We start from the raw sequence: 22,526 nt of genomic DNA on the forward strand, positions 1-22,526 counted from the left end.
AAAACTTTGACGAACGAAATCGCATAATTTTTACTCAGTAGACATAAATCAAGCTATAAAGAAAAATGAAAAGCAAGCAAAAGTTCCTTTATGTTATTTTTATAATAGTTTTTATACACTTGATATTTTTCATATCTCTTCTTTTTATATGTTTTTTAAAAAAAGTATATTTTTAATTCAAAGTCAGGCTCAAATAATAGTATTTGCATTAGATACTTCAATATATAAGTGTAGAAACGTATTAAGTAGATGTCAGTATTAAATATACATGAAGATTTTAATGAACGAAACAAAAAAATCGATGGCCAATATTGATAATATTAGAAAAAATGAGGCTTAACTGTCTATCATGAATTTTTTTTTATTTCTTCCTTAATCGGCATAATACAAATACTTGTAACGTTTTCATCTCTAATAATCTCACTCATTAACAAAAAACAAACTTTTCATGTCAACGTCCATCATTTCTTTATTCACAAAAAATATATCAATAATTAACATACTACATTCATAGTATCGCAGTCTAATTCAGCACACAGAAAACTCTCACTGTAATACTCAAAATATGGATTATCTACATAAGTATTATCATCGAATCTTGATTAAAACTATCATTAAACTAAAAAGAAATTCTACTAACGTATGAAAAAATTAAAAAAGGATATCAAAAAATAAAATAATAAAGGAAAAACTTTTATCTTCCTTAAACGTGTCATTCATGATTAAGTCACTTAATTTTAATGCATTTTTAATTTTCCCTAATAAAAAATAGCTTCCCTACTTAAGAGTTGTTCAAGATTTTATAAATCTTATTCAGTTTTGTTTTTTTGGTAATCTTGTTTATAACAAGTGCTGAGAATGGAACTATATGTACATTATGGAGTATATGATTCGACGACTGGTATTCTAATTTTATAAACATCTTTTGGCAGCAGCGATAATAAAAAGAAATGAGTCACTAAAGCAGTCATTCCCCAAAATTTCTTCTTTCCACCGGTATAAACTGGAAGTACATATTGATGACCTTTCGGCGTTCGAAATTGTGTATGTCGGAAGTAATTTGGATCTATTAATCGTTCTAATGGGATCGGTATGATTTCATCAACTTCTTCTGGATTCCTTTCCACCATTGACAAATCGAAATTTCTCACTTCTGCAATTACTGGAACTATTGATACACCAAATGTCGGTGTAATTTGACTACCTGTTCCCCATACTTTTATAAATTCTGAATCTAATCCTATTTCCTCTTTCGTCTCTCGAAGTGCACATTCAATCTCGTGACCGTCTTCATCTTGCATATGACCACCTTAAAAATAGTAAATTTAATCAATTAGCATGAATGGATGAATAAAAAGTCATATAGGTCAAACGAAAGAGAAAAGTGATATATGAATTGTGCCTGTACGTTCATAACAACTTAATTTTTTTGCTATAAATAAAATTTTAATAGATATTACCAACCTGGAAAAGATATTTGTCCTTTATGTGTTCGGAGCTTTGTACTTCTTAATGTATACAATATACTCAATTCATTTTTGTTTGATACACAAATTGGAATTAAAATTGCTGCGTGTCTCTTAATTTTCTCCCCATACTTAACTTTAGTTAATTTTTTAAAGCTTTCCAATGTTTTTACTTTATTTTCTTCACTTAACAACTGTTCAATATTAAGCGTACTTAAATTACGTCTCAGTATTTTAAATGCACGATGAATGACAATCCTTGACGTATTCATTATGAATGAAATTAATAAAACAAAAACTTATCGAACTAAACTTCTCTAGACGACTGTTGACAGTGAAAGATCCAGTCGAAAATATAATGTAAATCACTAACAACGGATAGTCTCTGAGTTCTAAATTACTTTAGTACAGCTTTTTAAATGATACCTATTCATATTATCCATGCTGTCTGCTACAAAGTTCTTTACATTTTGTACTGGATGATAAAGTTTCGATTGTTGACATTAAACTTGATTTTACTATGAATTTAGGTAATTATATCACTTGTTTGTTGACCATTGGATGTCATCTGATTATTCAACGAAGTTGTCAATGCTTAATTCATACAATTTTATACAAATAATTGACAGATCCAGGACTAATTAAGATAAACAATTACACATGTTTACTATGACTTATTAATTCCATAAATTTGTACCTGAATGACAACACTGACTATATAAATACCTGATTAATTCCCAAAACTGATAACAATCAGCTAAAAATATCACAATCAGTTCTGACTACCTTAATGCTGAAAATCAAATAAACTTGATAAGAACAAAAACCATTTTTCTCGGTAATAAATGTTTCTTTTATTCTTTAAATGTCCATTGCCACATTTAATTTTGTCTTCGTTTTTAAAATTTTACTTTATGCTTCATCTCAATAATAATAAATTTCATTATTGTTAGCACATTTTTATAATTGAAACTAGGTATTTTATTTAAATTTAGATTCACCACTTTTTATTACTCAATAAAACTTCTTTAAATTTATATCCTCAAATCATCATTATATATAAAACAATTTTGTATAAATTATTTCTCTACTTTATTCATTTACTAAGTATATTTAATATCTTTTTACTTTATTTAAAAGTAATTCCTTAAAAACTTTGGAAGAATTGTAAGGAGGGAAGGTTAGAGAGCGAAAAATGAATGGAACAATAGATATTAATCTAGTAATGTATGTTAGTTTTTTTTAATAGATTAGAGCTGAATTCAAAAATTAGATTTTCATCGGAACCAACCGGAATGAGTGCCTATTGAAATAACGAATTTCAATAATTCGAAACTTCATTTTTACGAATGCTTCATTTTTCCGAACATATCATTTTTCCGAATAATTCTTCATACAAATCTCTATAATTTTTAAATTTTGAAAAACCGTTGATGAAATCAAGAATTTTAATTTCGTTTATAATATATTTTACAATTGAATTATCTATTTCTACACGTTAAAAACGATTAAATTAGCTTAGTTCTTCAAAATAAGAAGATAATTTAAATGTGAAATATATTTTTGACGAAAATAAAATGCTTGGTTTCATCAACGGTTTTTTTTAAAATTTAAAAATTATAGAGATTTGTATGAAGAATTATTCGGAAAAATGATATGGTCGAACAAATGAAGCTTCGCAAAAATGAAGTTTCGAATTATTGAAATTCGTTATTTTAATAGGCACTCAACCGGAATTTATGAGTATTTTTGAAAGATCTGCAAATTATTCTCATTAGAACGTTGAAGAGTTCAGACGTTAAAAATTTTGCTCCGCATTTTTTTTTTTATTATTATCAAAGTGATTAATTTTAATTAAAATCAAGTGTTCCGCGAGTGTTCGTGGTTATGACAAAGAAAAAGCGCCAGCACGGCGATAATAGTCCAACAATTAGCCCAAATAGGGATGACCAAAAAAAGGTTAAAATTCATGTTCAGCAAAAAGCTGTAAATTCAGCCGATAAGCCAAAAGCATCTCAATATCCACTTGAAGATGATAACAACAAGGCATTCAAGCCAATTGTGACCAGATCCAGCTTGACAAAAATCAGAGAAGTATGCAGCAAACTAAAAATTTCACAAAAACCTATTTTTAAGGTTATCAGCAATGAATCGACACAAATCATTTGTAAGTCATTAAATGACAAGAAGATCATCTTGGATGTTTTAAAGGACAAACTCATCAGTTATTTCACGTACACGGAGCCGTCAGAAAAACCTATCAGCATAGTTCTCAAAGGTTTCTATGACGTAGATCCAGCTCGACTATTATCAATTTTAAAGGAACACAATATTCCAGCTGTCAAATCAAAAGTGCTTTTCAAAAACGAAAATCATACTCTATACCTCATCAACTTCAAGCAATCCACCACAAACTGTAATATACTCAATCATTCACATAGAATAATTGATGATATATCAGTTAAATGGGAACCGATCAAAAACAAATTTAAAATCACACTGCAATGTCACCGATGCCAGCGCTGGGGACATTCAGCATCTAATTGCGGCTATCAGCAACGGTGTGTTAAGTGCACCGATGATCATGAAATAGGCGAATGTTCAAGAACAACTCGCGAAGGAAGCCCTAAGTGCGTTAATTGCCGAGGTGATCATTCAGCTAATCACAGGGGCTGTGAAGCTTACAAGGCATTCGAGAAAAGACTCAACAGGCAAAGATCCATTAACATTCAAACATCAACGATAATTCAGCGACGTTTACAGGAAAAAGATTTTCCTGCTTTACCCAATTTACAATCGTCATCGAGATTGACTAATCATTCACATCCAGTGGATTACATAGTCAGTTCACCATCCACAAATAATGAACATCAATTAACCAACCAAATCAGCTATGCTGATAAGCTGAATGAAGCTATCAATAGCGAGAGCCTATTCAAAAAGTTCAGTGAGGCTCAAGAACGCCTATATAAAATCCCCAACATCGAGAACATCATCGACGAGTACTGCAAATTTGTCAGTGACATTGAAAAACTCCCAAAAAACGGCGGATTAGGACCAATATTCTTGTTATTGCACAAATACAAACTGGATCCCTCAAATAAAGAACCAAGAAGTTCTTGTTAATTTAGTTTTAAGTATAAAATAATTTTTTTTTTTTTTTTTTTGTCTCATCAAGGATTTTTTTCAAATTTTTTTATCCAAATTTCACCACAATCAATGATATCATAACACATAATTAAGCTTCAAATTAAATTTAAATTGAAACCGAAAGGTTGGTATTAAAAATTAACAATCATGTATGATAAATTCTAATGTATTTACTAAACTCACAATAAAGAAAGTTTATTATCTGCAAATTAATCCATCGGATTTAAAATTAATCCGACGGATTTAAAAATTAACCTATTGAATTTTAACTCACAATTACAAAAGAAATCAAAGTAGGCATTTATAAAATTAGACAGCACATCACAAGAAGTAATCAACACAATTAAGAAATCAATCAAGATCCATTGACAAGATAATGAGAAAAATCCCGAAGTTAATTTGGATGAAAATCTAGTTTTTATAATTCGCATGGAATGAGTAGATATCAAAGTTTAGAGACAGAATAGACAGGAATCACTAATAGAGTAATCAGTTAACTTTTTTTTTTATCTCATCTAACATTTTTCTTCTCAATAATTTAATATGTCACTAGATTGTTGAGTATTTTATGTTTTATAAAAATTTATCATTTTTCTATTCTATGTTTTCATCTTCATCCTTGTAATTTATGTCGAGTTAAGCGAGTGGAAAGATCTATGACTTTATATGGAATAGACAAATTGAAAAAGATTCATCTTTGGTCCTATTGCAGTGTTTAATCTCTTCGATTCCTTTACATTTACTCGCTATATCTTGGAATATCCATTTATCATCGTCATTTATCTTAAACATTACTCTCATTAAAAATATATAAATTACTTATGCTCGCCGGCGTGGATCGCGAATGTGTTGTGACAGGAAAAATTTTTGGTGATTGCTGTATAATTGGAGGTGTATGAATGGCTGGATAAATGACTTTCTTACGCTTCATATAATTTGTTGGCGATGATTTTTCCACTAGATTTGATAACAATGGTAGTGATTCATTACGTGCAAAGCCACCAAAGTCATCGTCATTAGATTTCTTCCTCATTGTTGTTATGTTATTGCCACTACTTGTATGTGAATATCGTACGCCTTTTCGTTGATTATTCTTCTGACTCGGACTATTCTCATGTGATAAAAGTGATGACCTTTCATCACTCGAATCAAAGTAGACCGGAAAATGTGACTCTAATATACCGGAACGTGTAATTGATGATATTGTTGTTGGATTGAGAGTAATTGAATCGTGAGTTGATGGTAATTCACATGTCAAGGTCTCCTCTTCATATGTTCCTAGTTTTGATAATAATACTTTCGTACCATTCTGTAAAAATCCACATTCAGAGCCTGTTAATGAGTAATATGTATCACTTGAACTTGTCGTATTCGTTATTGAATATTTTCCACTCGTTCGATATTCCTGAGCACTCAACATGATGCAACTGATGTGGTCGTTCTTTTGACAACACTCCTCGGCTGGAAGTTTTGTACATGGACATACAGGGCATTGTGATTTACAATCACTCAACATTGCACTGTCACTCACAGTATATTTACGATTATTACTATTATTAGTATTGTTATTATTGTATTCATTAGATGTGACTTCATTGTCAATATTGTCGGCCGATTTCCAATCTTTCGGTTCGTCTTTATTGTTAAGGAAATCTTTCAAGTCGTTGGGAAATCCTTTTGTAAAACTTTCAGCTGTTCCATAGCTACCATCTTCTTGTGAATCACTTTCGGAACCTGTCATGGGCGGATTATTAAGAAATACTTTTCCCATTCGCTTATAGCTATTTTGTGATTTCCAATCTGCTGCACATGACGATAAATTTTCACTAAATTTTGGCGTTCTTCTCATTACCATTGGCGGTGTTTGTAACCCATCATCACCCAACATACCATTACTGCTATTGTTATTTGATGAATCTGTGCTAATTGTTTTGTTCCTTCTGAGAAACTTTTCAGGTGTCGGTGTATGAATGTTGCTCGTAACTTTATTCAAAAACTTTTCAATACTATTCGATAAATTTAAATTAAGACTAATGCTTGCACGAGAACTAATACTGGATAGTTCCGAAAGACTCTCTGGAGATGCTAACGGAGCAAGTCCAAACCAGTCATCATATATTAAATCAATGATTCTTCCTTCAAATGGATTTGGACGTGTCTCACATAACGAAAGCGTTGTCGGTTTATATTTTTGTGGTGGATAGGCAACACCATTGTTACTGAATGCTACACTTTTCGATTGCTTCGAGGGATTTTTGGCACCATGCCCATTTTGTTGTTGCTTTTGTGTCTGCTGCTGCTGTAACTGATTTTGAATATTTTTTCTTCCACTCTCCGCTCTCGGTGGTGAACCAAAGGATGTTTCTAATAGAACACGTTGGGAATTTGGTGTTAATTTCGATGCATTTGCAGAGCTTTGAGTTAAATTGTTATTGTTATTATTAATATTTGTATGCTGATCATGATGTTGCTGATTATGATGATGATGATGTTGTAAATTATGTTGTTCCTTTGCCAATGAATTGATTGATGGATCCGATGCAATCGAAGATGAGTACTGTCGTTGAGGTTTTCTTGGCCCAAATGTTGTTACAACCTTTAAGTGATGAATTGAAAATAAATTTTCTTTCCATTTGTACAAATGCTGCTATATATATACATTTTGCAACTTTTTTCCGCCTCAAAAAAGAATCATTTTTCATTTCGAGAAGGCACGGAATATTTTGTTACAAAATGGCACATTAGAGTGCTCTTAAAAATCTTGACACATCTTTTGGCGCATTTTTTGGGTAGCGAAAGGAGCTTATGGTGTGTTGATTGTCCTGAGGACTGTTTGAATTAATTAATTTTTAGGATTGTTTATTTGAATTGATTGATTTTAATTTAATTGTGAAAAATGAAATTGGCTCGAAAAATTTGAATTTCAAAAATACGTTAAATTTTATTTAAAAATTTTCAATGGTTGCTTTTTGATTTTTCACACCTTTCAGAAAAATGCGCCAATGCCGTCGACAATTGTAACTTCATTACCAGCACAAGAGTGTGTCAACATTTTTTTACGATTATGCTTGATGTTATTATTGTTGCTTTAATGTAAACATAATTAAGATGCTTTTCAACGCCTACATTACTCTCAGAATTAAGGATATAAAACGTTAAAGAAAATCGCGTGCAACATAATAATATTTTTTTTATTGATACTTCAATCTACAATCAATACATCTACAGCTATTGAACTACACAATGTTGTTGATTGAATTTAAATCTACTCACCATTAATAATAAAAAATTCATATACATAACGAATACATTAAATCATGTCCATCAATAAAAAAATCATAGAATAAGGAGAAATAAGGACGGAAGTTCCAGCGCGCATAACAAAAAATCAAATGTAATTTTCACATCCAACACTACATCTGGCATGAGACATTTTTATACTTTTTCATTGCATTGAGGGTGTGGGTGTGTGATGTAAATAAGGAATTTTCAATAGAATCAAATCAAAATGATAAAATAAAAAGTTGTGGCACATAAAAATAAAGAAAAATAAAAAATAATTTTAGCGTAAATCAATAAACTAAAATTTTCACTTCTTTTATGCTTATAAGACATGAAAAAAGAGTTATGTTGAGGAAAAATAAAAGTATAAAGAATAATAAAAAAATACCTGACATCATTGAATGTCGTCTCGTCATTTCTCCGTTTTATCAATTGATCATCATCTACATTTGACGATTTCTGAAGGTCATGAAAAACCTAAACATGATGATTTTAGGACTTAATATAGAATCATTTCGTTTATTATTATTTTCACTCTCTTAACTTTAAATGAAAATGAATAATTAATGAAAATGGGATTTTATTTTAGATAAAAATAATGGAAAAAGCATTCGGAAGGGATTGCTTTATGCTAAAACAAAGTTTTTGAAAATTTAATGGAATAAAATATGTTTATGATTCTAAACAGACCCACAAAATACAAAACAGGGTTGCAATGACAATTGACTTGGCACAGGCATTAATTACAGAATCTGGCTTCTTGGGTATACTCTAGCAATTATTATAGGTTAAAGGGGACTAGCAATCAAACCAAATATTGACCCTGTGAAATGATATGAATATTGACTCCTATGTCATATGGACATCCAAACTGATTTAGATTTCAGATTCTGATTAGAATCGAACACCGAAAGAGAGGGCTATAGATTTCTTGTATCTGGTTACTAACTAGGGTTTCTCAGTCATGGTTTCGACAAATTCTCGAGATCTAGAACCGTTATGACTCAAGGTTAAGAGTTCAGTAAAAAAGAATCCAGGAGTAGGATAGGGTCAAACACTCCAACCCTCAATATTTTTGAATAAATTTCTAAATTTACAAGAGATTTTCTAGAGAATACCTGAAAAATGGATTATAATCAGCCGTCATAGTTCTGTCAGGGTAACTAAGTGTCTCATCGTTAATACGACTACGTGATCGCAGAGTTTGAATTCTATTCGAATATTGTGTTGATTTGAGTCGACTTTTCCATACTAAATCCATCTAAACTTCGAACTGCTGATTGGTATACTTCTATCGAATACGTTGTGCTGTTCAGGATTCCCTAGACTGCATCTCTTTATTCTTCCGTTCGAATCAGAACCAAAATTTAGTATTTGAAGTCGACTCTAAATTCACATGGAATCGAGTCGACATTTTCATACAAACTCCCAGTCAAGTTCAAGGTCTGCCACAATTCCATTCCTCCCCAACATCAACTCTAAAGTATACCCAAGAAACCACTCCTGATTGCCATTTAAATAATCTGCCTGTCACCAAAAAAATGACATTTTACAACCCTGATATAGAAGGTAATAAAGATAAAGCCAATTCATATATGGTAAGCCATCATTCAACATTTACACAAAAATCCTCTTTTTATCTAAATAATTTCGGAGAGAGCGCTATTATTAATTAAGTCGAATTCAAGTTAGCAAAATTTATGGCAAAATAGATTTTTTGTGATTTTTTCCGTTTAAGCTAATTTTATGGCAAAACAACACGACTCTTGTGTATAATTTTTTTTGTGAGTGTGTATATGTGTGTGTGTGTGTGTTTGTGGTTCTGAATGGGGTAAGCATTTAGCATATACAAAAAAAGAATTAATTCACAAAAAAACAAAAGTTGAAGTTGGGAACTATGGGATTTAATATAATTCACAGTCAAGTTTCCTAAAAATTATTGCTTCATTCTTCTGTGACTGCTTTTGTTTTGCAGCATAAGGAAAATTATGTACTTGGGGATGATTTTCTAATTTGTGGCTCAAGCGGTTTTTCTTATCAGAACTTTATTTGGATAAAAGTTCCTTAAAATCATTACTCATGCTAAGTTATGACTACAAGCTGTTTTTGGAGAAAATTATCTTGAGCTCAAGTTTCGAAATAATCAACTCCTTCCTCAATTTGTCATGCCTTTTAAAGGGTTATTCGTTCTTGACATCCAATAATTAGAAAGGAATGGGGGAAGGAGTGACTTGTTGGTGGCATGACTGTTGATTTGTAAGTTTTCTGATTTGTGCGACAAGAAACATGAAAGGAAGTTGTCAAAAACTTAATTTGAACTCAACATTCATGAATCTATAATTCACATACCCGAGACTAACCTCCATAGTCAGTTCATAGCAGTTCATAGTTGTGTCAATTTGTCAGTAATATACACAGTAATGCAGTAATGTACACTACATTGTAAATGTTTAAAGACTATCCACAGAACACATCTTCAAATTATGGGAAATGCTGAAAATGGGTCAGCAAAGAGAACTCAAGAAATGAGGAATTGAAGTCTTAGATTAAGAACAAGACGTAACTTGGATGCAACGAACCAGATGACAGAATAAGCAACAAAGTCACATTGAAGACCTTTATATTGTAAATAAACTCCATCCCGGCTCATAGCTACACTAAAATAGTAAGCTTTCCCATTACTGAACAGGATGCTGAACTGACAGGTTCCGTTCCCAAAAAACAGAACCAGTTCCAAACCCACCCTATTCACAGCATTGAGTCTACAGCATAAACCAAAGCTATGAAACTAAGTAAGCGATCATAAAACTCCAGATTGAGTGATACGTCCATAAAAACGTATGTCCATTAAATTCCCACCAACTTCAACTTTCGACTATAAAAAGCAAACAATGTAAAATCCCATAAGAGAAGTAAAACCGCTTTTTTATAAACTGCATCAATAATCAGTCCTGTCTCAGTGTTTTTGTTGTGTATTTTTCACTTTCTCAGTGTACGAAATTTATGATAGGACGTGACACAATTTATAATGCTTTTGGGAAGAATGAAAAAAATAAAAATTGGAACAACAGAAAAAGCAGAACTAGAAAATTGGGAGGAGATTGTTGAAAAAGTTTATCTGATTTATATTTATAAAAATAACATAAACAAACAGAAAAAAAAATATATAAAATTAAATTAAATTAAGTCGATCGAGTTAGCATACAATCATATATGTTTGCTATTCTTTGAGGGTCGTTCAATTATGACGTCTAATAGGGGATGGGTTTGGAATATTTCTAAGGATATTTCACCTTAAAATGTCCTGAAAATAAGTTTAGTCATGGATTTGAATTTAAGTCGTCTATTCGAAAAGAAGCGACACACAACTTAATGACCTTGAGACTTGAGCTAGTTTGTCGATAGATTCGAATGAGATTCAGGATGTTTTACGGCAGGTTGGATTAATGAGAATTGACCAAGTTGTCGGATTAACCTACAAAATATAATGGAATCCAATCCATTCAATCGAAGACATTTCTTTCATTTTGCAGAAAGACCACGACGGTTCCTAGAAGCGATTTCTTTGCATTTTAATGTTATTGAAAACTCTTGTATCTTAGGTTGGATATGTATCCGTATTTATGATACTAATAGTTCTGATTTAAGATAGCTACAGCTTAGAAGTTGATTAAAATCAACTTTCTACCGATCTGGCTACTAGAGATTCTGTACGTAAAAATATCGACACTAGACATAGTCTGAAAAAGATTCAATAATGTCGATGGACGTCACTCATGAATAACCGTCACGTATGCAAAAAATTCACTCTGATTAAGCAGCATCGTATTCAAAAGCACAGCACAAAATGCAAAAAAAAAGTTATCTGAAAGCAGGACATTAGAAGCATACACACAAAAACAAAATGAAAATGAAAATAAGAAGCATGTCTGTTAAAAAGCTTAAATAATAATAAATAAGTATGTTTTAATTCACAATATTATTATCATAATCATTACATTACAAATTTACATGATCATGTAAGAGAAGCGTATTACAGTGAAGCAGCACATCGTACACAAATTATGCGGCAAAATATTAAGATAAAAAATTTTTTTATCACATAAAAAAATAAGAAAAACACGACAAAAAATATTAAAAAATTCCTATTCTGTAGGAAGGAATAAGAGAAAATTGATTTTTTTTCCTCTTTTTTTCACGATAAACTCACTTTTTCAAGCGCTGAGAGAACTGTCTCGGGCATATGATCCTGCAGCATAACGGGTGATATAAGCACTTCATCAAAATCAGTTGTTTTTGCCCATATTGCTTGATATACGGGCTCATGCTTATTCAATGCTTGCCTAAACGACGGAAATAAGGAATAAACGAGAAAAATTGATTATAAATTTTCCATTTTCATGTTCGTAGCTTCTATAAAAAATAATGAAAAATTCTTCCTATATTAACACACACTGCATAAATATCACAAAATATAAATCAATCAATATTTTTAAATATCACAATTGAAAATGACATGCTCTACATGTGTACGGATAATAATTTGAGTTAAAAAGGGAGCAATTAAGAGATGCGAACAGATTTTTTCAAGGTTTTAATTAATTTCTCATGTCTCTTATTTTTATACTTTTTTGTGTACTTCTAATTGAATTTTAATGGAACAGAAATTAAGTGGAATTTAAATGAAAAGGAACAAAAGTAAAAAATTCTACATTTCGTCATTCAACTACGCATGTTTTGATTTCATCATCATTATTACAATTACAGATAATTAAAAAAATGCAATAAAAAAGATTCAAGTCTACATTGGAACAAGTAAGGGCAATGCTTCAGAGCAACTTTAATTTGAATTAATTTTTCATCCTTTTAATCTTCCAAATTTGATTCTCAATTCCTTAGGCTATAAGCTTCATTTCTATTACATATGATTCGAAAAAGCACTAATAAGGAACAACTGTCTAGAATTTTCCCGCATTTTTTGCAGGTTTGTTTACAAACATTTAATAATTTTAATAAAATTGGAAAATTTAGGTTAACTAAGCTGATCCATAAAGGATATTGCATGTTAAAGCATTTGCTCATTCTTATTAAATCATTTGCAATAGCACAAATAAGCAATAAACATCATATCGAGCTAAATTTTAGAGTCAAACTTTCCAAGTGAGAAATATAAACAACAATAATTACAGTTTTCCCTTACTAGCATAAAAGATACTAAACATAGAACTACACAAGGAAGCAGCCTAGCTGAAGAATTGCCCATTAAGAATGAATTCCGTATAGAAAAGAATAATAATTAACTCAAAAGGCCAATCTAAAATGGAAATGTTCATTCATTACGTCAAAATTCGAATAATCTCAAAAGTAATGAACAGATTAAAATCAGAAAGGGTCTATAAATTTTCATGTTCTACGTAATCTTCAAACATTTCCTCAATACACTCTATATATGGCTTTTATCGATTCAAGAACCAAGTAAAGAACAAAATAAAATTCTGGAGATTGAATAATAGGGAAATAAATGCTACACAAAGTAAAAATGCATATAATTTTCATTATAGTTTGTTAAGCAGCACCACACAATCTCTATTGTATAATAAAAAAATTAAGAAAAGGAAGAATATAAAAAAAACAGTTGCATTCTGGTTTTCTGGTCAATGTCTGTTTCGAGATAGATCTCGTCTTTTTTTTTTATTTGGTTGGCATACCTCCAGTTCATTTTCTCATACTTTTGTCTGGGTTGATAAGAGCATGTTAAAGTTTAATATTATTTTTTTTTTTGTATTTGGAAATTGAAAAATGAACGAACGAACGATGATGATGATGAGAATGAGAAGAAAAGAAAGAAAAGAAGATGAAAAATAGCAGAAAAGCGAATGAAAAAAAGGTTTCCTTTTTCATTAAAAATGTATGTAATAAAAAGAAGGAAAATCTACTATAATTCTACTAATAAGTGAACAATGAAAAAATATTCGGAATAAAATATTTTATAGAAGTAGTAAAAATGACAAAGTTTAAATATTGTGTGTGTTTCTTTGCGATTGCCTTAATTGCAAGCATAGGATTAGCATTAAATTAATTTTTTTTTATCATGACACGTTAACATAATTTTGAATAGGCGTGAATTAATTACTTTAAAAAGTTTTCCAATTAGCAATTTAATTTCCACAAAAATGATAGGGGGGCAATTGAAATTATATTGCACGGTAGCTTTTCTAGTCAATTAAACTTTATGAACACATTATTTTGATCATTTGATGACTTCATTGAATATATCGATAAATTTAATTTCCTTTAAAAGTTTGAAATTGTTTTTAAAACCATACAAATGTTTTTGAACTTCATTGAATTCTGTTGTATGGTTTTATAACATTTAAATCTTAAAAATTCTGTTGTATAAAACCATTTTCATATCGATTTCAGAATTCTTAAAAATCCGTTAAAAATTCAAAAATAGTTTGTAAGGTTCTAGATTCCTCAACCTAAAAAAAGAATCCTTTTGCTGTAAATTACACAACGTTTACATGACCGCAAAAAAAAAAATTATTGATTAAGTCTGGTATTACAAAATCGAAAAGTAAATATTGCAATACCACAATGGAGACAATATTTGTAAAAGGAAATTGTGTTCAAAATAAAATCGTCGGACACGCCTTAATAGCAATCACAAGTTCTTGTCCTATTATTATTTGTTAGTTAATTATAGGAAACAAAACAGATGGAACATATTAACCCAATTATTACTTACTCATTCTGTGTAGTATGATGTCGTACAATGTGTACGATTCTTCCTGGCGGAAATAATGGATGATGTAGCGATAAAGCAATAGACTTATCATTTGGATGGACGGTACTGTGTCGTGATTGCTCTTTCTTCTCGTTGTATGCATTGACATAGGAATCTTGTTCACCCATTTTAACCACAGAAGCAGGCTCAGCACCACAACAACAGCATATCATATTACATGCTATTGTTTTCCATTTTGGATCAATACTTTGCTGAATTGCATTTATAAGGTCAGCACGTAGTGCTTCCATTTGATGGAGTCCAATGCGCGGAACTACATCTTTACCGACAACAACGGATGTAATAAACTCTTTACTATATTCAACAGCTGGCATTGACAGAAGACCTCCTATTATAGATCAATAAATAGTCCTTAATGTATTACTAAAGCTGATTAAAAAGGAAATTATGTCAATTACCTGGTGGAGAATAACTAAAGCACTGAAGATTTGTAAATTCTTGTTTGAGTAAAATGGCTAAAATTGCAGCCGTTCCTGCACCTAAACTATGTCCAACAAGGATGAGACCAAAGTCTTGAGTTCCCTTTGCTGGATTATGATTTAAAGCTTTTTCAATTAAGTTCTCCTCCTGTAATTTATTTTTAATATAAACAGCAGCCTGGACCATTCCTTTATGTGCTAAAAAGTCTTCACGCGGTGGATTAATTGGCAATGGTTCACCCTCAGCATTCAGATCTGTCAATACATCTTTCATCGATAAAGTTCCACGAATCGATACGACAATCTTCTCTCTTGCATAATCAACAGCAACAAAAAATGGCGTCTCTCCAATATCGACATGATAAGTTACATAAATTATCTCAACGTCTCCATCAGCGAGCATTTGTTTGAGTGCAGTATAATTACACAAACAGCAATTATCTTCAATTACTTTTGCATTATCTTGTTGTCTAAAGCACAATAGATTACAACATTTGAGATTTGGGCACAGATCGCATATGCCTGTTGTCGAATGCGTCATAAGATACATTGGCCATCCATATGAAGCAATCGCGTAATACATGTAGTGAATAACTGATTGAAAATGTTCATAATCTCGGCTGTCATTTAAAGCTAAAAATTGTGTTCGTTCTGTTACTGGAACTCCACTAAGATACTCGTAAATTCCATGTCGTCGCTACATTATTATGTATATACATACATAGAGAAATGGCATTGAGAGGAGGATGAAAAAAATGAAAAGGAAAGAGAAGAAAATTTTATGGCATAGATGAATAGGAAGTAAGTAACAATCTTGCAAAATATTATCACAGACTATGTATTCTATTATATGTATGAATAAATTCCTTTAAAAAATGAAGGAAGCTTTATAAGGATTAATCAGACTAACCTGTCTCACGATAGCTTCACGTTCAAGTTTTTGAAATTTTCTCAGAAGTACTAATCCTGCAACAACGTCAGACGGAACAACATCCAAATCTCGGAAGAAATCACTTAATAATCGAGCAATATCCGTAAATGAATTTCGACTACGATCGGATGAACCCATGCAACAAAATAATATCCTACATCTCTGATTCCAGCTATCTTGATAAGCTCGCATTACTTTTCGTTGCCTCCAATTTCGACTTCGACTTCCGCTTCTTCGATAATTGAAACGTGATTCTGATTCACGCATTGAACGTTGATATTGCTTCATTTTCACCCATGAACGACCTGCCGCATCGAATGTACAATACATTGTCATAATAACTGATAATTCTACAAGTAAATTGCACACAACAGATGTCATTACAATCTCCTTTGGCTCCTCTATAGGACATTTCCAATAAAATTCCTTCACCCACACGATTGCACTTATCATCGCACCAAAGTCGAATAACATTAATACTATACAGGATAAAGGAGGAATTATATGAGATTATTAATATGCTTAATTGAATTAATTTAGACATTGTTTCTTACTGAATCTAACATACAGCCAATATTGCATTGAAGATCTTTTACTAGTCTCTAAAATTGATCCACGCATTGAGACTATACATATGCATAATTCATTAATTGATATAACTAGATTTAAATGAAATACAGGAATTGATTAGTTATGCTATGGATGATAAAGTAATCATGTCAAACTCACCAGCTAATAGACAAATATAAATTACAATGTAAAACCATAAAAGTTCTACACATTTTATCGATTTGTCATATTCAAATAGTAATAGAATTGTTGTAAGTATAATTAACCTGTTTAAAAGCATAGGAAGAAGTTTAGTCACGCAATTCTTAAGAATTTCTCTATTTAATTTTTTCTCACCATACTATATGTATTACAAACAAAAACAATCCAGGAACTACCAAATCATCAGATCCTACTGACCATCTGCGTTGAAATATTACTATTCCAGGCATTTTGGAACTTTATTTGTATAATTTATGCTCTGAAAACATAAATAAAACAAGTTTTAGTATTTTTGACATCATCATCAGCTGTTTTGTTTTGCGCTACCATTCATACAATGTTTTGAAGCTATAATGTTTATCGCAAGTCGTAAACAACTTCTTATTAGATTCTAATGATGATACTCATCAACAAAAAGATTTCAAATAATTTAATGGAAAAAGTTTTTTTTCTGCCTTTATCTTTTTATATCTGAGTAGGAATAATGTCGGTCAAGTGCTTTCAAAAAGTTTTCCCTTTGTTTTTGGACATAATTTTCTTCTTTAATATCGCAAATGCAATATTGAGACAATTTCGTGAGGAAGTAGAATCAAGGATGGAGGAAAATTGGAATTATATTTTCAACGGCTGAAAATAATTTGAAATTATTTTCAAAATTGAGTATTTTTTCCATCAAATTTATTTTTTCTTAATTTTTGACTTTTCTGTACCTTGTTCCTTCTTTTGAATATTTTTAAGTTGAAAATCATTGCTGGAACTTTACTTTACTTCACTTTAATTCTTTATTTTAGATGATTTAGAGGGAAAATTTAATGAAATTATAATTTGTTTACAACTCAGCATTTTTTTACTGAACGCACTCATTCGAATTTCTATACAAACATGATTCAAAATTGAAAAAGCAGTTAATTGTTAACAATCATTATAATTTGTTATTCAACAAATTTGAAGCTATTAAATGATTCAAAAAGTCGTGAACTGTGATCAGATAACACGAAGAAATAATAATCTAATAGAAATGAGAAAAAAAATTAAGAAGTTTTAATGAGTTTTGAAAAAATGCTTATCAGCAATTCCTTCTTAAATCGATTTAGAAAAGGCTAGAAATGAAACTCAATTTGCTTTCAATTAAAACTTTAAAATTCAAGAAATAATAAATTGTAGCATGGAACACCCAAGTTGACGCAAATTTTTCACCGAATCTTATCACAAAGCCAAAAAAATCATCTTTTTCAATATTTTCACCCAAAAATAAATGAGTAAGAGAGAGACTTATGGTAAAATGTCACTGCGATGTGATAAGGAAATCTCTCAAATCCATCAAGTTTTTGTATATATTAAAGCTACTTTAAGATATCGGATACACCTACACAGGCATTCATGTATGATGATAATTTCTCTCTTTTGTTATTAATGAAATTATATTACATGTGTACATACATTGTGGTATTAAGAACTAATTGGATTTACAAACTTCGGTGTTCCGTTTTTTGTGTTTACTTGCATGAATAGTGCCCGCATTAATATTCTCACTGATTATTCACTCAATAACACAATGCTTGCGACTTTTTTTCAATTAATCATATGCACGTGCACAACTATTGTAAACGTTAAGCACCTGATAACGGTCGTGGATAATTAAATAGCTATGGTTATTGAGGATTTTGCGACAGTTTTCATTTAGTTTGGAATTGTACGGTTTTTGAACATTATTAAAACATTTGTAAGGTTTTATTTGCAATCATTTTGAAATTGGATCAAGTAAACATTTGACAGGTTTCATAAAAGACATTTGTAGGGTTTTATGATGGATTTCGGGTTTTAATTTAGTGATTTGTTTAGTAAAAAGCCTTTGACCCAGTGAATTGTTTTGTTTACAATGATAAGCTATTTTGGTTTAATCTAATCTTTAAAACTTTCCAAATAAGTCATGTTACCGTGAGAAGAAGAAGTGATGAGTCTAAAAATGTAATTTTATTTAAAATTAATGAAATTCCTCCTAATTGTCTACACAATAACTTATTAATAGAGATCCATGAATGACCCATGAATTAGTCACTCTTATCATGCAGCGTCATGAAAGCAACAGAAATTCCATTTCACGGTGTAAGTCACATATAAATTACTAGTTGACTTCACGGTTTAATCTTTATAACCAAAAAAAGACTGAATCAGCATAAATTTATCTGATTGCAATTCTTCAGTAATACGAGTCTACGAGAATTAATCAGTTCGTTGACTACAAAATTACAATTAAATTAAAACAAAAGAAGAAGAAGGAAGGAATGTTTTGAAACTACTCGCTTGCATTTATTCTTCTTTGTATAAACGACGATGCACTTTTCATGGTCGGCAAAAATGTGATACATGGAAAAAATACGGTGCTGTTAAATGGGTGATAATCATTTCAACTTTCAAGTTAAATATTGAAAATCTACTTTAGAGGGTCGTTTGTGGAGTGTCAATATTAAATTGTGATTCTGACTCACAATCTCGAGTAATACAAGTCAAATCCGGCGTCAAGTCAGAGTTTTGTTGTTGTTATGGCTTTAGTTCAATTAAAATTACTTCCTCACGGATTAATAAATAAATGAGATGTTTATTCATCAGAGTTAAAAAACAGACTAAACTTTTGAATGAAACGGGGTCTTGAACTATGTACAATAAATATTATTCAAATCACAAATGAACGTTATCACAATACTGAAGTGGATATTCCAAAATCAAGGACAATCCACTTAAGAAAAGTCGTCTCGATATGGCAAAAGGTCACAAGGTCTATAAAGATTCAACAATTTTTGAGAACAGATTCCAAATTTTAATAAAAAGTCAAATATTTCCGATTTCGAATGGAATTATGCAAAGCAGGAGATTAAAAGAAAAAATATGAATCATAACTTAATACTCACATTAATAATTCAATTGAGAAATTAAATATTTCTTATGAATGACTCTGACTTCTGGCAGAAATCAAAAAATAATAAAATACTCGAGTATTGTTACTAAACACTTAATAATTCACATAAACTATATCTGTGCTGTTCTGTATTTCACTTTTTTTCTTCCTTTTTCACTTAATCTTCTTAATTCTTATCTTCTGGTTCTTTTAAAGAATTTCCACTGTTTTTTTGAATAAATTTAATTAAAGTCATGGAAGGAATAAAATTTCATTGCATTTATGTATTTAATTATGCATAATTAGAATTTTATGCAAAGTTTATTATGAAATATAAGCACAGCACGTTTGCACACTCACAATATATATATATACACAGTTGGAATTTTTTAGCTTCTCCAAACTTATATTTTTCGGGGTAGATAGAAATGAGAGTAAGTAGTGGATAAATAAAATTGAATTAAATTCCACACAATACAGTCAATATTAGACATCATCGCTTCATCTTTTTGCAGATAATAATGTCAGAGATAACTAAAAACATGTTAACGTCATCAGTTTTTTCACTTAATATAGTAAAGCATTCACTCGTTCACAAGCTGCAATTTATGACAAAATTAACAGTAGCTGTATAAATGATCATAAAAAAGATTTTCAGCGAATACACAAGACGTTAAAAAATATTTTCATGAATATCTCATCATTTTCTTTCTCATCGTCCCCTATATTGCCAGTGCCTCGTTTTTTTTTTCTTTTCCTTCTCTTGCCTATTTCAATATCATTTTCTACGAATTCCGAAAATTGCGGGGATGTGGAAAAAAAATTCCTTTTTCAGAGCATTTTTTCTTCACGTTCCTTTTTGCTGTTTAGATTAAATCTTCAGTACACTGTGTGAGTAAATCCCCCTTCTGTGTATAAATACATAATTTTCCTTTCCTTTTTTTCTGTGCCTGTGTTTGTATACGTTTGGAAAAAGAAAAATCCTTTTTTTTATGTGTATAAAAATTTTCCTTTCCTTTATCACTTTAATTTTTTTTTCTTCTATTCCTTTTTATCCACCAGTTATTTTATAGCAATAAGCTTATTGTATATTATTCACAATTAATTAATTCTCAATTTTTTCGAGGTAATTGACTGCTTTTTGACAATCAAAATTGTAAAATAAGAAAATTTCCAAAAAAAAATGTCAGTGAAAAAATGTAGAAAAATTGAGGAACTACGGGTATTCACTAATTCCACCACTGATAACTTTGACGTCCCGATGCAAACTGAGTTGTGTGGTAAATTTCATTTTTCCTCTCTCTGAGATAGAATTTATTTTTTTTTGTGTCTCACACATACATCCACAGCTGATATGGAAAATGTTTTTGAGCGACGGATAGTAAGAAATTGTAAAAGAAAGCACATGCGGAGAGACGTAAACAAACATTTTCTTGAATGAATTTCCATAGTGTCAAGCGCATGCCTTTACCGGCACGCTCATATTCTCTCTCGGCACTCATCTGCTCTTGCTATGGATAATTTTCATTATTTTATGTATGTGAATAAAACGCATTTTATAGTCTCATGACGACGATTGATCTAAAAGGGAAAAATTTTTTTATTTTGCCTCTTTGTCTTGCTTCTCATGTCTCTCGTGTACTCTAATCTTATGAAATATTCACCGACTTCTTGTGTTATTGTAATAATTATAGAACACTTCTTTCCTTTCCTTTCTATTTTTTTGATTTTCATTTCTTTAAATGTACTTTTGTGTGAGGGGAGACGGAAAATGTTATGTAAGGTGTATGTTTAAGTATGTTAAACCTCCTATATATAAATTTCTATTTTGTGACGATCAACGACCCTCATCTCATTTATATTCTTACACAATTTTTATAGTCTCTCTCCTCCAGTTTTTTGATACAATTTTTTGGAAATGAAAAAGCCAACAAAATAGTAAGTGTTTTGATAAATGAGGAGAATCACAAGGAAATTCATGTTGGGGTGGAAAATCCATCCTCTCTCCCTCTATGGGAACGTGCGAAAAAAGTACAGGGAGAAACTGTTTAAAAAAACATCCACATAGTCATTTTGTGATGTTCGACTAGAGATTCTCAAACTTTTTTAATTTGTGGCACACTATGTGACAATATTAAGGATGTAAATAGTTTGCTTGACAAGCTTGTTAAAGATCTGTTAGATGTTTGACTACAAAGAAGATTCTCAGGACTGATCTATCAAGTTTGGAATTCAAAACATTAAAAAATGAAATTTAGTCAGATACTTTAAAAAGGAAAAATAGACTTTGATGGCACAATGAGTAGCCAATGGATATATATTTGATGCTTGAAAAAGATAAGAGTTCGATTCCTTATTAATTCAATCGTTTTGTAGTTAGTGTATCAGACTTTTTTTTTGCAAAAATTCTACTAAATTAAAATGATTCAATTAAACTATTGGGTTTCCCAACCCCCTCAACAGAAGCTCATACTCCTACCTCTAAGGCGTTACGTAATAAGTGAATTACCCCTGTGCTAACCCCCATAAAATGCAAACGAAATGAAATAATTTATTATTTATGTTCCACATAAAATAAGTTGAGAACCCCTGCATCAGTTGCTCCTCTGATGACTCTCTTTCTGCTATTGTAATTTTTCTGCATCATGAGTTTGCATTTCAGTCCAAAAAGTGTGTAAAAAGGGGGTAATAAAATTTATTTCAATGCAATAAAACGAGAAAATCCCGTGAAAAATGTTACAGTCTTAAACTTTTCAAAAAGGGATTTTCATTTGAAAATTAAATTTTGAAGACAAAATGGTTT

The 22,526-nt window shown here is 30.7% G+C and overlaps 2 protein-coding genes across 4 annotated transcripts; both read right to left on the reverse strand.

The window, feature by feature from the left end:
• Window positions 1-443: 443 nt before the first annotated feature.
• Window positions 444-2,075, reverse strand: LOC139090040 (mitochondrial coenzyme A diphosphatase NUDT8). The gene is made up of 2 exons (XM_070639727.1): window positions 1,465-2,075; window positions 444-1,309 (listed from the first exon to the last, which is right to left on the reverse strand). Exons 1-2 carry the CDS (start codon window positions 1,736-1,738, stop codon window positions 876-878), a joined length of 708 nt encoding a protein of 235 aa, XP_070495828.1. The 5' UTR covers window positions 1,739-2,075; the 3' UTR covers window positions 444-875.
• Window positions 2,076-3,015: 940 nt separating this feature from the next.
• inaE (inactivation no afterpotential E) lies at window positions 3,016-21,203 on the reverse strand. Of its 3 annotated transcripts, none has more exons than XM_070639715.1 (10): window positions 19,737-21,203; window positions 16,963-17,086; window positions 16,786-16,892; window positions 16,611-16,715; window positions 16,036-16,535; window positions 15,105-15,822; window positions 14,647-15,034; window positions 13,607-13,633; window positions 12,109-12,241; window positions 3,016-7,212 (listed from the first exon to the last, which is right to left on the reverse strand). In XM_070639715.1, the coding sequence occupies exons 2-10, from the start codon at window positions 17,055-17,057 to the stop codon at window positions 5,401-5,403; spliced, it is 3,885 nt and encodes a 1,294-aa protein (XP_070495816.1). In that variant the 5' UTR covers window positions 17,058-17,086; window positions 19,737-21,203; the 3' UTR covers window positions 3,016-5,400. The 3 variants fall into 3 exon arrangements, with proteins under 3 accessions (XP_070495816.1, XP_070495818.1, XP_070495819.1); XM_070639717.1 differs by lacking the exon at window positions 19,737-21,203 and adding an exon at window positions 17,155-17,252; XM_070639718.1 differs by lacking the exon at window positions 13,607-13,633 and having other exon boundaries at window positions 19,737-21,201.
• Window positions 21,204-22,526: the final 1,323 nt, after the last annotated feature.

The sequence above is a fragment of the Chironomus tepperi genome, unplaced genomic scaffold, assembly GCF_022539635.2.
Source record: "Chironomus tepperi strain 1889 unplaced genomic scaffold, CSIRO-AGI_Ctep_v1 contig_196, whole genome shotgun sequence".
In the NCBI taxonomy this organism is placed as follows: Eukaryota; Metazoa; Arthropoda; class Insecta; order Diptera; family Chironomidae; genus Chironomus; species Chironomus tepperi.

What these genes read in the sequence shown, in the direction of transcription:
- LOC139090040 (XM_070639727.1), bottom strand. Translation starts at nt 1,738, where the DNA reads ATGAATACGTCAAGGATTGTCATTCATCGTGCATTTAAAATACTGAGA. An exon ending in AGGACAAATATCTTTTCCAG is followed by an intron (nt 1,310 to 1,464) that starts GTTGGTAATATC and finishes ACTATTTTTAAG; the next exon opens with GTGGTCATATGCAAGATGAA.
- inaE (XM_070639715.1), bottom strand. Translation starts at nt 17,057, where the DNA reads ATGCCTGGAATAGTAATATTTCAACGCAGATGGTCAGTAGGATCTGAT. An exon ending in GTGAAGCTATCGTGAGACAG is followed by an intron (nt 15,823 to 16,035) that starts GTTAGTCTGATT and finishes ATAATAATGTAG; the next exon opens with CGACGACATGGAATTTACGA. An exon ending in TTCTCTCAGCGCTTGAAAAA is followed by an intron (nt 7,213 to 12,108) that starts GTGAGTTTATCG and finishes CATCACTTAAAG; the next exon opens with GTTGTAACAACATTTGGGCC.